We start from the raw sequence: 18,062 nt of genomic DNA on the forward strand, positions 1-18,062 counted from the left end.
AAAAGTATGCTCTCCTGTATCTAAGTAAGTATAGCATACTATTCTTTATTTTAAAAAGGGAAATTCAAATATGAATACTTATGTTATATATTTATGTATATAATATATATATGTGTTTGCTCACATTTTTTAAATAAAAGGAGAAACCACAACATTAAAAAAAATTACCAGTGAGTCCAGAAATAGACGCACACAAATAAAGACTATTGATTTTTTTAATTTACATGCAGTAGAATTCACTTTCTGGAGTTTACATTTCTTTGAAGTTTTATACATGCATAGATTCGTGTAGCTACACCCACAGACAAGATACAGAACAATTCCTACACCCAAAGAATTTTCTTTTGTGATCAGATCCTTCTTCCCACCCCTTTGCTAACCTGTGGCAAATATTCATCTGTCCTCTGTTTCTATATTTTTGCCTGTTGTAGAATATCATATAAGTTGACTAACTATGTAAGTAACCTTTTGAGAGTGAAATTCTCTAAGTATAATGCATCTGAGATTTATTGCATGGGTCAATATTTTATTCCTTTAAGTTGTTGAGTAATATTCCCCTGTGTGTATGTACCAAGATTGTTTTTATCCATTTACCTGCTGAAGGGCATTTGGGTTTTTCCATTTGGGGAGAGTTAGAGTAGTACCAGTATAGACATTCACCTACAGGTTTCTGCGCTATCATAAATTTTCATTTCTCCAGGATAAACACCCAGGAGACCGATAGTTGCATCGTATGGTAAGATTACATTGAATTTTATTTAAAAATTGCCAAACGGTTTTTCGGAGTGGCTCTACTGTTCTGCATTCCCACCAGCAACATATGATTGTTCCAGTTCCTCCTCATCCTCGTCAACACTTGATATTGTCAGGGTTTGGGGATTATTTTCAAGGGTTCGTTTTGTTTCTTGCCCTTCTGATAGGTATGCTGTGGTATCACATTGTGGTTTTAATTTACATTTCCTTCATAACTAATTATGTTGGACACCTTTTGGGTGCACTTTTAAAATCAGGTTATTTGTTTTTTATATAAAAATTAAGTCAAAAGGGATCATAAACTTACTGTAAAACATAAAACCATTAAATTTCTAGCGGAAAACATAGGAGAAAATATTTGGGAGCTTGGGTTAGTCAAATATTTTCTTAGATGCAACATCTAAAACTTGATCCATAAAAATTAACTGATAAGTTGGATTTTATCATTTTATCATTTATTAACTTTCAAAGTTACTAAATTTTGAAACTTCCTGCTCTTCCTCTTAAGAGGAAGAAAAAACAAGCCACAGACTGGGAGAAAATGTTTGCAAATCACCTATCTGACAAAATATATAATGGCTTCATAAAACTCAACCTAAGAAGAAAAATCCTACAAAGACAATAGCCAAAAGATTTGAAAATATGCCCACAAAGAAGATATATGGGTAGCAAATAAGCATATGAAAAGATGCTCAATAAATTGCTAGTGGGAAAGTAAAATGATACAGCACTATGGAAAACCATTTAGCAGTTGCTTATAAAGTTAAAAATATGCTTACTATTTGACCTATTTATTTATCCAAGAGGACTAAAATTTATGTTCACACAACTATCAGTGCCCAAATGTTTATAGCACCTTTGTTCATGATTACCAAAATCTGGAAACAACTCAAATATTCTTCAGTGGGTAAATGGCTAAACAAACTGGTACATCCATATGATGGGATACTACTCAGCAACAAAAATGAATAAACAGGTGACACTTGAAACAACATGGATGAACATCAAATGCATGTTGCTAAGTCAAAGATGCCAGACCTAGAAATCTATGTTTGTGTGTGATCCCATTTATATAATATTTGGGAAAAAGCACTTATAGGGACACGGAACAGATCAACAATTGCCAGATGATATTGATATTGGGTGTGGGCAAGGGGGAAGGGAAGATGGATGGGACTGCAAAGGGCAACCAAGGACATTTTCTGTTATGATGAAACTACTTTGTGACTTGTTTGTGGTGGGAAATACATGATTCTATGCATTTATCAAACTAATAGAACTGTACACCACAAAGTGAATTTTGCTGTATGTACATTTTAAAAATAAACAAATACTGTTGTAGCAGGATAGAGGAGACAGTGATGAAAGCTAAATTCTTTGAATATACCTTGTTTTATTAAGTTGACTTTGGAACTAAATAAATATTTTCACAATTATAAGACAATATTAAATTTTTAAAAAAGCAATCCCTAAAAACTGAAAATACAATAAAGCAAATTAACCTCAATATATATCTATTTGGTGGCATCAGCATTATTGCAAGTGCCTTTGAAACATAGTAATTTGACTGTCCATCCCCAAAGACAAAAAGAACTGCAAAGAAAATGTTTACAGTTTGCAATAATCATATTTCCATCCCCAAAAAACAAAAAGAACTGCAAAGAAAATGTTTACAGTTTGCAATAATCATATTTCTGGTGATGATATTGTGTTGTTATTCTAAGACAGTTGGGAGTATAATATGTGAAAGTAAATGAATAATTACATGACAGTAAAATTCTGTTATCCCCAATATCCTTGAAAAGTAGGATTCTTATCCAAGTGAAAGGAGATAAAAGTTAGAAGAGGTTTAAGTAAAAGTTATGTTGTCCTGAATTTGAATTAGAAGTATCAGTATGCACTTGTGGAGTAATTTATCTATTTTTTAAAAATTATTTCTATCCACTGAAAGAACCCACAAACAATGACCAACCTAGTAGCAAAGGGCACTCCTGTCAACGAGAGCGTGGTCTCAAAATACCACTTTCCACTAAATGGAACCAAGGATTCTTAGAGAAATGTCTGATTCCAGTTCTAGGGCAGTACATGTTTAAGTTTGATTTTACTGTCTTTTCATATCAAGTAGCCAAGAATATCTCAAATACAACTGATCTCATGTCAGAAGGACACAACAGTCAACTTTTAGAGGCTCTAACTAGCCAATGATGAAACAATTTGAGTATCAGTAAGGAAAATAATTGCCATAGATGGAAACACATCAAATATCAAAGCTGAAACACACAAGGATAGCATTTATAGTATTTTTTCTAAAAAATCCTAATTTGTCACTACTGAGGGATATTAGGGAACCATCTCATTATTCTAAAAACTGGTAAATAAAGAAAAAAGAATCATGACTTTATCCTGTATTTCCTAAACAAAGTATATCACTGGGTAACCAAACAGTAAATGTGGAAAGGAGAGGCATTATTTACACAAGAGTTCCAGCTAATAAAAAAAGGAAAAAAAAAAAAGGAATTAGAATATCACCATTTTTCACCCCCAAAAGACCTAGGACCTGGGCATCGCACCTCAGAGACAGCTAACATCTCTAAAAGAGAGACAACCACATACCACCTGTGAAGGAGTTTCACTGGGGGAAAAAAAAGAAACCTGCATTTACTCAGGCCTCTTTAGATCCAGTTCCCAATTTCAGAGGAACATATTAAACTCTTTCAAGGGCAGACAGGCAGTCAGAACCAGATTATGAGAAACTCTAAGGAATAAATTACTCCATTCCTTAACAAATAAAGTACAAGGCGGGAAAAAGACAGTGGAAGGGGAATCTATGAATTAAGAGTCTTAAAATGCATATCAATGAATTGCAAATGTGTGGATAAACCTTATGAGTATCCTGGGTTATTTTTTTTTAATGCTTAAAAAATAAAATCACTGAGATTCATGAGACAGTTGGAAATAGGAACACTGACTACAAATTTGATGGTGAGGAACTATTGTTAATTTTCAGGTATAGTGAATGCATTGTAATTATTTCTGAATAATATGAAAATATTATGGAAAAAGCGATATGATATCTAGATTTACGTCAAAATAATGCAAAAAGCAGAAGTGGGTGGGGTAGAGATGGGACCTCTGTGCCCATGAGTTGACAGCTGTTGCAGGTGCGTAAGAGGCACATGGCAGGTTATTCTAATAGTCTGTCTGCTTTTGGAAATGTTTGGAATTTTCCAGTATCCACCTATCCACCTTCTCCAGTGTGCCGAGTTACTTTCTACCTAACTTTGTACCTTTGTCTCCACGTAGTGCTCCAAGAGCTGCCAGGGTGGCTTCCGGGTCCGGGAAGTGCGGTGTCTGTCAGATGACATGACCCTAAGTAATCTCTGCGACCCTCAGCTGAAACCCGAAGAGAGAGAATCTTGTAACCCCCAGGACTGCGTTCCTGAAGTTGGTAAGTAGCGATTCCTATGTTGGAGGAAGGATTCTGCTTTCCTAAATGCTATCAACTTTTCTGGTGTGACAATACCAAGCCCATCTGAGTCTCTCTGACCTTGTGAGCACAGTCATGGAGTTCACAGAATCAGAGTACTTTTAGAATCGTAAGTTTCATGGTGTTCATAGCCAGGATCACTAGCCAAGCCATCTACCAAAAGACAAACTTAAATGTGCATTGATGGATATATTGCATTCAGAGATTTGCATCCATCATCCTTAAGATCAAAACAGTGAAATTTCTACTTGAAATTATAGGTGTAGACTGGTGTAGGCTAGATCATGAGAGGAAATAGTAGGGCCCCACCAGTGGACTGGAAGAGAAGGAAGGGGGAAAGCCAAGAATTAATATTGACAGTGCTGGACAGTCTAACCAAATCCCTGAGGGGCATAGCTCAGGCTCAGGGTCCAGAGGGACGTGGTTACTGCCTTTGGTGTATCTTGCTGGTGCCAGAATAGATAGTTGCCCAAGATCCGTGGGTGTGCAGTCCAGCAGATGATCGCTGCATTTGATTAGCTACTTCAGATCGCTGAGGTGGCTCTGGTGGCAGGCCTTGTTCCAATCTGCCCCAGGCAAAAAAAGGCAGAGGAGCCTCAAAGACCCTTCCTCAAAACTACAGGAAACAGTTGAAGGGCTGCATTTACTGGGCAAGTGCGGAATCAAGCTTCTCCTGTGGCAGCTTCAAAGAGCTGTAGGAGAAGTTCCCAGCACCCTTTCTAGCTTCTCCGGCATCCTCTCCCCAGAGCAGTGTGGAACTGGCCAGCACTCCATTTGTAGGTCCCTGATCTCCTCCTAACTGGGAAAGAATGATCTGGGAAACCCTTCTTCAGTTTGCCCCCTCCCAGAATTTGCCCTTAAGGCAAAAGCAGCTTAAGACAGGGAAAGCAGTGTGAGAAACAGTTAAGTCAGCGACCTGGGGCAAAGGCTTTCCTGTTTTAACTTCTGTGCCAGAGCACATGGGAGATAGAAAAGGTCTGTTTCCCAGTAGAGGGAATATTCAAATTCCTGTAAATAGGAGAACTCCTAGGCCACTAGTAAGTATATGCCCAGTACAAGACACAGGCCCAAAAAAAGACAGGGAGGACACTGCACTTTGCATTTGCCTTGGCCTGACCTTCTTGATAGAAGGGCTGAGCACTGAAGGACAGCACCAACCAATGCAAAGCCAATTTGCTAAGACTGTGAGAAGTATTTTTGCATTGTTTTGTTTGGTTTTGTTAGCTCCTGGCAATCAAGAAAATCTCTATCATATCACTAGCTGGATACAAACACAAGAACTAGACATGTCAGGAACTAAATTCCAGAGTTAACATTTTAAAGTATACAATTCAAGTATACAGAAATTCCTGGGAGTAATAAACACAAAATTTGGCACTTTGTTGCCTCTGGAAAGGGGAGGAGAAAGGGGAAGGTGACCATGAGTGAGCTCTGGGAATATCTCTCTGTTGGTGATGTTTCATTACTTAAATTGGGTAGTGAATACACATTTGTTCATTGAATTATTCCCCATACCTAATTCCATTATAAATTTTTTTAAAAAAGTAAATCCTTAGTACACAGTCACACCTAACCAAGGTAATAAACAGAAGAACTGGGACTAAAAATCACGTCCGCAGCCTTTGCCTTTCCCTTATTCCATGGTGCCGCTTGCACTCAGGGAGGCTTTTTTGTTTTCTTTCCCTACAGATGAAAACTGCAAGGACAAGTACTACAACTGCAACGTGGTGGTCCAGGCGCGCCTCTGTGTCTACAACTACTACAAGACTGCCTGCTGCGCCTCTTGCACGCGTGTGGCCCACAGGCACGCCGGGTTCCTGGGAAGCAGATAACGGCCCCTGCGCTGCCGTCAGGAGCAGCACGACCTGCCTTTCCCGGGCTCTAAGCAGCGTGCCTGGCCGGCTGCTGCTCTGGCCGACTTAGGCACCACCCGCCTTCGGGAAAGTGGAACGCATGGTGCAAAGGAGGCTCGTACGCAGATGTTCAAGAGCCACGCTCGGTCCTTTAAGCGTCACCATGTCCTGATGCTCTTCTCCTGGGGACCAGACGCCTGCTCAAGGTGCCCTTTAAAACCAAGCAGCTCTCAGCCAAACGCTGTCCCTGGCACTTTCCGAGGCAGCGGTTGGACCCTGATGAGCACTGCTCTGCCACGGGGCTACCGGCCTTTCCAAAGTCAAGGATCCCGGGGAGCGGGGGAGGCAGCGCCCACCCCAGAGCCCCATGGCGCCTTGCTGAGACGCGCGCATCCCCCTGGTACCTCAGCCCGGCTGTGCCTCTCTTCATCCTCAAAGACATTAGACTGTTCTGCCTTAGGACACGAGGGTCCCACATGCTTTATCGTTTAGCAGGTGTACTCACAGATATTAGCCCGTTAGAGGCCCACGGCGTCCCTGCACGGGAGGCTGGGAATAAACCATACCCCTATTTTACTGACAAGGAAGCTGAGGCTCGGCTTAGGTACGGGACCTGCCATTCGGTGGCAGGGCTGCATTCCTGCCCGAACCCTCTGACCACAGAACCTAGAGAACTGCCCCCAGCCCAGGGGCCCTCGTCGGCTGGACACGGCCTCATTTCTGACCACGAGGCTAAGGCTGCCACTCACAAGCCAAGGCCAGGCCTTCGAGTCCTTTCTTCTGAGCCAGCTCAGTTGTTTCAGCTGTCTCTGTTTGTAGCCCGGTCTCCACGAGGTTGCAGAGCCCAGTTACAGGGTTCTGGAGCTTGTTGAATTCTCACGCAACTGTTCCATGGGGCAAAAAGCTGTTGGGGTAACAAGGCAGTTGCCTGAAGCTCTGGTTTCATTCCCGGATGGCACTTTCCTTGCGTGGACTTGTATCTCGGGGTCCCTCTGGCTAGGGAGCCTTCCTATCTGGGGCAGATTGAGGGCACACAGCTCTGCTGCCCTGGGCTGTCTCCCCCTTTTCCAAGTCCTCTCCTGGGCTCTTCGCCACACACCACCCTGTGGAAAGTCTGACCAATGTGCCTCAGCAAAACTTTATGTCCATCCCAGGAAGAATCTCCCTTTGGTCTCAGTTGGTTTCTCTCTGTGGCTCGCATCCCTCTCACCCCCCATCATTCAGCCTGTGTCTCCCCCCACCCCCCCCACCCCCCCCACCCCACCCCCACCCTCCACTCCAGCCACCAGGACAGTATTACTGGAGCAGGCTGGAGGGAGCAGCTGCGAGCCCCTCCCCTCATGACTGCCGGGGCGGGGTTTTCCCTGAATCACTTCACTTAACTAAATAGTTCCGGGGATCTCAGATCTGAAGGAGGGATCCAGTACATACTGAAAGGCGAACTGTCTGAAAAATCAATCAGTTGGACACACCTATATATACATTCTGTCACCCATTAAGAAACACATCAGGCTGAACAAAGAGTAAACTTACAGAAAGGTGATCTGATTTAGCACCATCGTCCTGGACGTGTTTCCATTCCAAAGCAAGCCTAGATTCTTAGCAACTGAGTTTCTCCTGTGAGCTCTTTACTGTGAAAATCTGCCAGTGGAATTTGATGATCGATTGCAAGTTTAGGAAGCAGTATCACCGGCCCTGTCTGATGTACTCTGTTAGGCGTCCACTAACCTTGAGCCTCCAGAAAGCTCATCACCCTGTGAGTGTCCTTCCAGCTTCTCTCCCTCGAGAGCTCTAGCCACCATTTCCCAAGAGCATCCCCCTTTCTCCTGATTCTCTCGTGTAACTCCTGCAGATAAGCAGCCTGGCGGAGGTCCTGCTTCCCCTGCAGACAGAGCAAAATGAGAGCAGAGAAGGAAAGCATGTCAACAGTTCTGTCCAGTGCCCACTGTTTCCCTCTCACTGCTTGCTTTTGCTTTGTGTCACAAGGGGAGCTTTTCCTTTATGCAGCTGCTCCCAGACCTTGGAACAGCCAACCATTTGAAGGATTACTAGGAAGAGGTTTTCTTTACATGTGGAGGGCAGGACAAGAACAATGGGTGGAAGTAGCTCAAGTTAAGGGCAGAAGTTCTAGCCACCAAAGCTGCCCAAGAGAGGTTCAAGAATGAGCTCTCTCTCACTCTTCTGAGTGGGAGATGAGCATCCTGGGTCCTCCCAACTCAGGAATCCTTGAGACTGGGCTGGGTCAAAGCAGCGTTGTCAGTGCTACCTCTGACTGTCCCGCAGCTCCTGAGTGTTGCCTGGCACTTCTTTAAAGGACAGTGATCCTCCCCGTGAGAATGGCCACCTGCCAATTATGGAACTGAGTAGGTCTTCATCTGGATCAACCGTGTCTTCAGGGGAAAAGTACCTAAAACTAGGGGTCTTGATTTTCTTCAACAAACAGTTGAGGTATTCTTAGGGTCCATTAGTCTCTGGAAAGGTTATGAATTAGTTGGGAGCCTAAGAAATTTTGCCTTTTTATTACTCTCTCCCTCTAGGTATGTCTCTTTCTTAGCACCCTGCTACTTTACACCTCTCCTTTCATTATCTGCAACTCTCAGTCCCCTCCATGTTCCCTTAACTGGCTATAATATGGAATTCAAATTTATATTTTAGTACTACCCCCCACCATGAACTGGATTGTCTTATTCCCTATTTTTTATTTTAAAATAAGATGAATTAAAGTTGTTCTATTTTTTCTAAAAAAATCAGCAAAGATAATTGCTTTCTTTTACTCATTGGAAAGAGAAACTGTGCCCCTTTTAGCAGAGGCAAAGGCCATTTAATCCAATCCATCCTTCCCATCCTCACGTTGACTTGCATTCCTCCTCACAGAAAAAGAACAGATTAAGAAATAATACTAGAAACTACTTGTAAACCCAGCTGCTAGAGAGAGCCAGTCAGTTCAGTGAAGGAGGGCTCAGTGCCATTGTCCACAAGCTTGTGGGGGAACCAGGATGAGCACAGCTGGGTCCCCGCCCGCAGGGAGCGACTGCTTGACAGGAGCACTCAGAACTGTCCGCTTCCATCCCCTGCCCGACTGCTCTGGTCCAGGGTTGTTTGGATTTTTGTTTTTCTCTCTCTTTTTTCTTGAATATGTATCATCCTCATAGTCTCAAAATGTTTAGCATTCATGCCTTTAAAAAGAGTGGCTTTAATGCAAGAATGAAAAACAGGAGGAGCTATCCTAACTTATTTTCATCCAGTGGTGTGGTAGAGAAATCCAGATATTACTAATACCCTTGTAAACCAGTCTTTAAAAATATATACAGCCAATTTAGAGTTTGAATATCAATTTTCTAATGTGGAAGAAGATATAAATGTATATAAAAACAGGCTGAAGAATCAAATCTGAAGGGATCTGTATCAGTCTGGCAGGTAGAGGCCAAAATTTGATCCTTGCCATATAAAACATTTTAATGTTTTAATGTGGCTTGAATGGGGGAAAAAAGATGACTTACTGATGAAATCTGTGAATGCCATGAAGCTGGAGAGCTAATGGCTTGGATGATGACAAGGTTCTTGTCCCAAAAAGATCTGGAAGATAGAGCAAAACCCAGATCTTAGAAATTTGCTAGGAAGCAACATAAAGTCCTACCTTCCTATTAAGAAAACAAAACGAAACAAACTATACAAGTACAAGATAGGGAAGATATAAGAGTTACAGTTGTCTAAGCTCGATATGAGTCCAGGAAGTAGGATGGAACCGTGGGGGAAAAAAAAAAACATGAAACATTTAGGCCACATGAGGAGGGGAAAAAAGATTGTGATGATCAGAACCACACTTCAAGAGGAACGCTGATCAAGTCTAACCTTCAGATGAGAAGCCCAATCCCAACGAGAAGGTCAGTCTGTGAGAAACAGATGGAAGAACTTCATGAGAATGTTTAGCCTAGAGAAGAGGAGACTTAGGGCACCATGAGAGCTATCCTAGGACCAGTATGTGGAATCTACAGGAGGCAGATGTCAGCTCTGCCGAGGGAGAGGGCTCTGTGGTGAGTGGTGCCTGACCCATCGCTGGAAGTCTCAGCGAAGGCTGAATGGCCATTTGTCAAGGATGTTGGAGAGGGGTTTCATCCGTCGGGTTGGGACAGCATGATTTGTATGGTCCTTTCCAAGTCTGGGCTTTGGTAATTACGTAAGTAGAACAGCTTTAAGTGATTCATCTAGACTGGGATGGTACGCACACAGCACACGTGCTTGCCACTGGCTCTGCTATTTGGAACCCACTGTGGCCCCCTCCTCTGAGTTGTGACCTCGTACCTCAGAGAACTACTAGCAAGTTTGTCCAAGATGCCCTGCCTGGTCCTGCTTCACAGATGAGTAATCAAACATAAGGATGGCCAGTTGATGCCAGGGTCACACACCTTGATCAGGCAGAGCCTTAACCAGACCAGAGCTCTTCAAACATCTTCTCTCTCTCTCACTTAACATTGATTTCCTGCACCCTTGCTGGAGCAAACTAATTTTCTCTGCCCTGAACCATTCCACATTTCCTGGCTCCATGCAGTAGGTAATAGAGGGAAACTTCCATCATGCTAAGGAAAAGTGACAACAAGGGGGTGGGAACTTGCAGCCAATTTTCTCAGCATTCTCCAGCCAATGAGCTCTTTGCCTCAATGAAAGAGGAAAGCCATTCTGTTGCATAAAGTAATTCCACCTCCTTGGTCCCCAGATCCCCGCTATTCAGTTTGACAGAAGGATATACTTTGTTATAACTTATTATTTTGTTCTTTGTAAATACAAGATGTTTATAGGAAATATGTATTCTTAACTATCTGCAGAATAAATCACTACACCAAAATAGTTCTATTATTTAGAATATGTTAATTTTAAAGGGACCTAATAGGTATTTATTTACATATGCAATCCACATTTGTGTAAAATCATTTGCTCATACTAACCCATAGTTACCATTTCTTAGTGTACTGTAATTAGTCAACTCCTTGGGTGACTTTGAGAGCTAATATCAATTATTTTACTTTTCGACTCATTTCAGGGGTTTTTACCCCTGGCATTGTACCTGAACCAGATCTGTCTGGTTTGCCACCTTTACATCTTAAATATTATATTTGCTCATATAATCTGCTCTCTCCTCATCTTCAAACATTTTGAAAAGGAAACTTAAGAGTCTTTTTTATCCCTTTTCTTGGTCTTGCCTCCTTTGTTAGAATCACCAGCAGAAAAATGCTCAGAAGGCTTGGTTAGAGCTGCGGATGAGGGAAGCTGGGTAGCAGGAGAAGGGAGAGGCTCAAAGGATATGGCAGCACTCACTGCTCCAGGGACCTCCCAGTGTCTCTGAGTTGTCCTGTGAACTGCAAGAACGAAGAACCCTCTAAATACTCCCATCAATGCCATGTCACCTTTATTGTAATGTTAAACCATTATATAAGGAGGTAGAGGGTAGGAGGTGAGTTATATGAGTAAATACAATCTGTTTTCTATTCAACAAAAGTGCTAACTATTTTTGTGTATGACTAATTTATTTTTATTGCAAAAATACAATAAACTGGTTAAAAGATCAGCTTTGTTAATATGTTCTTTCTCTGCCATCATTTGGTTTCTATTCAAATAACTTCCTCTAAAAAGAATAATTTGGTCCTTTAGAGCAGGGGTTCTTAACCTTTTTTGTTACACAGACCCCTGTTCCAGTCAAGTGAAAACCGTGGACCCCTTACTAAGTTCACCCTATACTGTGTATTATTTAATAAATGTTCACACCCACACCAACCCGTCCCCACAAGAATAATGTTTTTTTTTTTATTTCAATTCAAGCTCATGGACCCCTTGTTAAGAATCCCGGCTTTAGAGATCAGATCCAGAGTTGGCAGTCAGACTTTATGCTTGGATGGGCTGGACCAATTAGAGACAAGGGATTACCTTAGATAAAGAAGAACTTTAACCTGATCGTTTATCCTCATCCTCACCCTCTGCTATACGTTAGAATCACCTGAGGAGCTTAAAATAAAATACTGAGGTGTGTGCATCACCACTGGAATTGTGCTTCAACCAGGATTGCTTGAAACCTCCAGCTAATTCCAATGTGCAAAGTTGGTTATTCAAGGTGGCTCCATCTCTCAACTAAAACTTTCAACTCCTCTCAAGCTGACTTCACCTTCATTTTGATTTTAGTGAAGTATCTGACAAAATATTTCAGTTAATCTTGGTGCATAATAAAGGGAAATATGAGTTGGTCATAATGCTGACCAAAAGTCACCACTGACTAGAGAGAATTCTCGAGGGGAGTGCCTAGAAACTTTCTGCTTGATGCTCTCCTGTCCACCCTTTCATCAATAACTCTCAGTTATTATTATGTCTGAAATTCTGCCTGGAAGATTTCCACTTGTTCTTCAATACCCAAGTCAGAGTCTACTGTGTGCCAGGCACTGTGCTAAACACTCTTGCATACTTCACCTTAATTTTCAATGCAAACCTATGATATTGGAATATTATCCTTTTCTATAAAGGACATTGAGACTCGGAGAGACTTAGTGCCCCAGTTAATATGTGATGGTGCTAGGATTTTAGAGTCTGTGCTCCTAGGGAGTGAGGCCCATGTCTTTCCTATCTCTATCTCCCTAGGACTCAGCATACATCAGTTCCTGTATTTTTCCACATCCAATTTTCAGATGATGACAAACTGGGAGGGCTAGCTAAAATCATATATGAAAGCCAAAAACAAGAAGTTCTGGGAAGATGGCATCAGAGTAATCAGGAAGGGCTCAACTCTCTCATATAAACAAGAGAGAAAGGGCCAAAAGCTGTCCAAGGGACCTGCTTGGAGGGTCACAGAACAAAACAGTGCTATACAACTCCCAGGAGGGTGAGGGACAGAGAGATGAAGAACCTGAAACAACAAACATGAGTTACCAAACCTCCACAGCAGCCAGGAAGGGATCCTAACCCCCATCCCAAAATATTAAGCTGGGATAAAACTCCTGGCTCACTGTAGCTAACTGAGAGGGGAACAGATGATTTCCTCCCTGTCAACAGTTACAAGGGAAAAGGGAAGGGGATTTAGGGGAAGGGGGCTTCTCCTCAGTGAATTTGGCCAACAGAGCCCATTTTGAATCTTGACTCTGGCCAGACCAAAACACAGTAAAGTAAAGACTGAAAGAAACACCTCCATGGAAAGGTGTGCCAATGCGCATGATCCAAAGGTTGGTCTGAAAATTGCATGGAGAAAAACTGCTTTTAGTCTCTCTTAACCTGAACTCCTGGGAAAAAATCTGCACCCCATTAGTGAGTCCCTGGCCCAATTTTGAAAACATAAGCTGGGCAATTTTAAAGACTTAGCATAGGTTGAATGAAATATCAGAAAGAGCTGGGGGAAAAAGAATAGGCAAGAGAGAGAAATTGGCCATCATAGTAAATTTACTACCATATTCAGATGCCTAGACATTAGCAAAAAAATTAGAAGCCATACTATGAAGCAGGCAAAGATGGCCCAGCCAAAGGAATGAAATATCCTGAAGAGATACAGAATTTAAGACACATAATCAATGATAATCACACAATTCTCCTAAATCAATTCAAAGAATTGAAAGAAACTATAACTAGGAGAGCCTATATGGCTCAAGCTGTTGAGCTCCCACCTCCTGAGGTTCAGATCCCAATGCCTCCTGAAAAAACAAAAACAAACAACAAGTGAAACAAATAAAAAAACAACTCAGGGAAACCTCAGTGGTTGATTGCCAGCTTCCCACATACAAGGATATAAGGTCCTAGGTCCAATCCCTGGCCTCTAGTAGCTCAAAAAATATATATATATGACTAACGAAATAAAGGATATTAAGAAGACACTGGGTGAGCATAAACAACACTTTGAAAGCCTGCAAAGAAAAGTAACACACCTTATGGGAATGAAAGACATGATGGATGAGAGTAAAAATACATTAGAGGCACATAAGAATAGATTTGAATTGCTCAAAGACAGAATTAGTGATTTCAAAGACAGAACATCTGAACTAGAAAAGACAGGAGAACAGAAAGAGAAGAGAATGGGCAAAAAGGAACAAGGTCTCAGGGAATTGAATGACAATATGAAATGCACAAACATACTTATTATCAGTATTCCAGAAGGAGAAGAGAAAGGAGAACACAACAAATCAAAACCTATGGGATCCTGCAAAGGCAGTGCTGAGAAGGAAATTTATAGCCCTCAATGCTCACATTAAAAAAAAAGAAAGAGGGAAACGGACTTTGGCCCAGTGGTTAGGGCATCCGTCTACCACATGGGAGGTCCGCGGTTCAAACCCCGGGCCTCCTTGACCCGGGCCTCCTTGACCCGTGTGGAGCTGGCCCATGCGCAGTGCTGATGCGCGCAGGGAGTGCCCTGCCACGCAGGGGTGTCTCCCGCGTAGGGGAGCCCCACGTACAAGGAGTGCGCCCCCTAAGGAGAGCCACCCAGCGCGAAAGAAAGTGCAGCCTGCCCAGGAATGGCGCCGCCCACACTTCCCATGCCGCTGACGACAACAGAAGCGGTCAAAGAAACAAGACGCAGCAAAAAGACACAGAAAACAGACAACCGGGGGAGGGGAGGGGAATTAAATAAATAGAAATAAATCTTTAAAAAAAAAAAAAAAAAGAAAGAGCTAAAATTGAAGCTCTAACTGCACACCTTGAGGAACTAGAAAAAGAACAGCAAACCTATCCCAAACCAAGATGAAGGAAAGAAATAGTAAAGATCAGAGTAGAAATAAATGAAATTGAGGAAAAAAAGAGAATCAACAAAGCCAAAAGTTGGTTCTTTGAGATCAGCGAAATCAACAAATCCTTAGCTAGATAGACAAAGAAAAAAAGGGAGAAGTTAAAAATAAATAAAATTAGAAATGGGGGGAGCATTACCACTGACCCCACAGAAATGAGAGATCATAACAGGATACAACTGTACGCCAAACTAGACAATGTAGACAAAATGGACAAATTCCTAGAAATACATGAACCACCTACACTGACCACAGAAGAGATAGAAGACCTCAGCAAACCAATCACATATGAAGAGATTGAAACTATCATCAAAAACTTCCCAAAGATAAAAAGCCCAGGACCAGATGACTTCATAGGTGAATTCTACCAATCAACAAGGGCAATCTAATACCAATCTTTCTCAAGCTCTTCCAAAAATCTGAACTGGAAAGAACTCTACCAAACTCATTCTATGAAGCCAAAATCACCCTAATACCAAAGTCGGATAAAGATGCTACAAAAAAAAAAGAAAATTACAGACCAAAGTCTAAAGAATATAGATGCAAAAATCCTCAACAAAATACTTGCAAAACCAAATCCAACAGCACATTAACAGAATTAAGCACCACATTCAAGTGGGTTTTATTTCAGGGATGCAAGGGTAGTGTAACAGTTTGATATAGTTATGAATTCCAAAAATAGATATTACATTATGTTTATAATCTGGTCTGTACCTGGGTATGATTAAGTTATGATTAGGGCTTTGATTGGGCCACATCATTAGGGTGTTGAGACCCCACCCCTTGGTGGGTGGGGACTCACAGATAAAAGGCATGGCAAAGGACAGAGTTGAAGTTCTTTAATTCTAGGGTTCTTAATGTTGGAGTTTTGATGTTGGAGTTTGATGCTGAAGTCTTAAACTGGAGCCCTGGGGAAAGAGACAGAGCATTTGCCTGATAGTCTACAGCTGACCTTGTGGAGAGAGGCAAAGCCTAGAGAGCCTCATAGTTTACAGCAGCCCTTGTGGAGAAAACAGAAGAGCTGAGCCCAGAGGAACCCAGGAAGCCTGAGCCCTCACAGACATCAGCAGCCATCTTGCTCCAACACGTGAAAATAGACTTTAGTGAGGGAAGTAACTTATGCTTTGTGGCCTGGTATCTGTAAGCTCCTACCCCAAATAAATACCCTTTATAAAAACCAACCAATTTCTGGTATTTTGCGTCAGCACCCCTTTGGTTGACTAATACAGGTGGTTCAACACAAGAAAATCAATTAGTGTAATAAACTGCATTGAGAAATTGAAGAGGAAAAATCACGTGATCCTCTTGATTGATGTAGAGAAGCATTTGACAAAATGCAGCACCTTTTCTTGATAAAAATATTCCAAAAGATAAGACTAGAAGGAAGCTTTCTCAATATGGTAAAGTGCATTCATGAAAAACCTTCAGCTAGCATTGTACTCAATGGTGAAAGGCTGAGAGCTTTCCTGCTGAGATCAGGAACAAGACAAGAATGCTCACTGTCACCACTGTTATTCAACAATATGCTAGAGCTAGAGCAATTAGGCTAGATGAAGAAATACAAGGCACCAAATAGGAAAGGAAGAAGTAAAACATTCACTATTTGCTGACAATATGATTTTAGATCTAGAAAATCCTGAAAAAATCCACAACAAAGCTACTAGAACTAATAGACAAGTTAACCAAAGTGGCAGGATACAAGTGTCATATGCAGAAATCAATAGTGTTTCTCTACACTACAGATGTGCAATCTGAGGAGGAAATCAGAAAACATATTCCATTTACAATAGTAACTAAACAACCAAATACTTAGGAATAAATTTAACCAAGGACATAAAAGATCTGTATTCAGAAAACTACCAAACATTGTTAATAGAAACTGAAGAAGACTTAAATAAAAGGAAGGCCATCCCATGTTCATGGATTGGAAGACTAAATGTCAGTTAGATGTCAATTCTACCCAAAAGAATTTACAGATCCAACATAATCCCAATAAAAATTCCAACAGCTTTTTTGCAGAAATGGAAAAGCCAATTATCAAATGTATTTGGAAGAGGAAGGGGCCCCAAATAGACAAAAATGTCTTAAAAAAGAAGAATGAAGTTGGAGGACTCTGACTTTAAAGCATATTACTGAGGGAGAGACAGTAAGATGGCTGCAGAGTAAGGAGCTCCTAGAGTCAGCTCCTGCTACAGGGCAGTTAGCAAGCACCCAGAGATCTCTGGAGCTAACTGGAGCACCTGTTTGGGGGCCTCAGGAGGCTAGAAGGCATCCTGCAACATCCTTGAAGGAGTGGAAGGAGAAGTCTGCCCATCTGCAGGGAAGATTCGTAAGTAGATCACTCTACACCATGGAGGCCAGTGCTCATCCTCCACCAGAGGTACAAGCCACCTCCTCAGGACCGTGTCCGCGGCTGGAATTGAAAGCTCCACTTCCCCAAAAATGGGGGAGGAAGAGATGGTTGGGCACCAACTTCAGCTAATGATGAGTAAAATTCAGCAGGCTAAAGTATAATCCTGAGAACAGCTAAAGTTTGAGCCTGTCCAAGTCAGAAAGAGGCTGGGAGCCACCATCTTAATTCCACTCCTGGCACAAGGGGAAGCGGGGCGGACTGAAAATCCCAGTTCTGGTGGGGACCAGTTTCTTTCCATCCAGGTCAGATTGCAGCTCTAGTCTAGGCCCCAGTGCCACCTCCAACAGGGAGGAAGCAGCGGGGACCTGCGCCAGCTTCTCCGGGAAATTGCTGGCCAAGCCACAGAGACCAGTGATTGTCCTACTCTGGTGACACAATCTGCCCCAGGAGCTGTTCTGTGACAGGAACTGGAAACTCCATTTCCCAAAAACAGAGGAGGAAGAGACAGTTGGCTGGTGATTTCGGCTACTGATTGTTAGATTCGGATGATTAAGGAATAACCCTAGGAACAGTTGGGGTGTGAATTTGTCCAAGTTGGAAAGGGATCCACAGCCGCCATTTTTACTCCACCCCAAGCCTGAGGAGAAGTTGGCCTGACCAAATATCACAGTGATGGTAGGAACTGGTTTCTTTCACCTGGATCAGCCTACAGCCCTAGCCTAGGCTTCAGTCCAACCTCTGGCAGGGAGGAGGCTGGCTAGCTCAGCACCACTCTATCCAGGTAACCGAGGGTACTTTGACTGGCACAAACTGAATAATTAAAAGTCTACTGGGGCAAGTGTGGCCATCTTGGACCTGCACTGCATAGA

The 18,062-nt window shown here is 42.2% G+C and overlaps 1 protein-coding gene across 2 annotated transcripts in view; it reads left to right on the forward strand.

The window, feature by feature from the left end:
- Nucleotides 1–11,656, forward strand: part of THSD4 (thrombospondin type 1 domain containing 4) — a 634,788-nt gene extending 623,132 nt beyond the window's left edge. For both annotated transcript variants that reach the window (XM_058294432.2, XM_004451032.4), the window contains exons 17-18: nucleotides 4,057–4,201; nucleotides 5,930–11,656. In XM_058294432.2, coding sequence (XP_058150415.1) covers nucleotides 4,057–4,201; nucleotides 5,930–6,072 — 288 coding nt within the window. In that variant the 3' untranslated portion in view covers nucleotides 6,073–11,656. The remainder of the gene's footprint in view (nucleotides 1–4,056; nucleotides 4,202–5,929) is intronic.
- Nucleotides 11,657–18,062: the final 6,406 nt, after the last annotated feature.

The sequence above is a fragment of the Dasypus novemcinctus genome, chromosome 3 (assembly GCF_030445035.2).
Source record: "Dasypus novemcinctus isolate mDasNov1 chromosome 3, mDasNov1.1.hap2, whole genome shotgun sequence".
Taxonomy (NCBI): domain Eukaryota; kingdom Metazoa; phylum Chordata; class Mammalia; order Cingulata; family Dasypodidae; genus Dasypus; species Dasypus novemcinctus.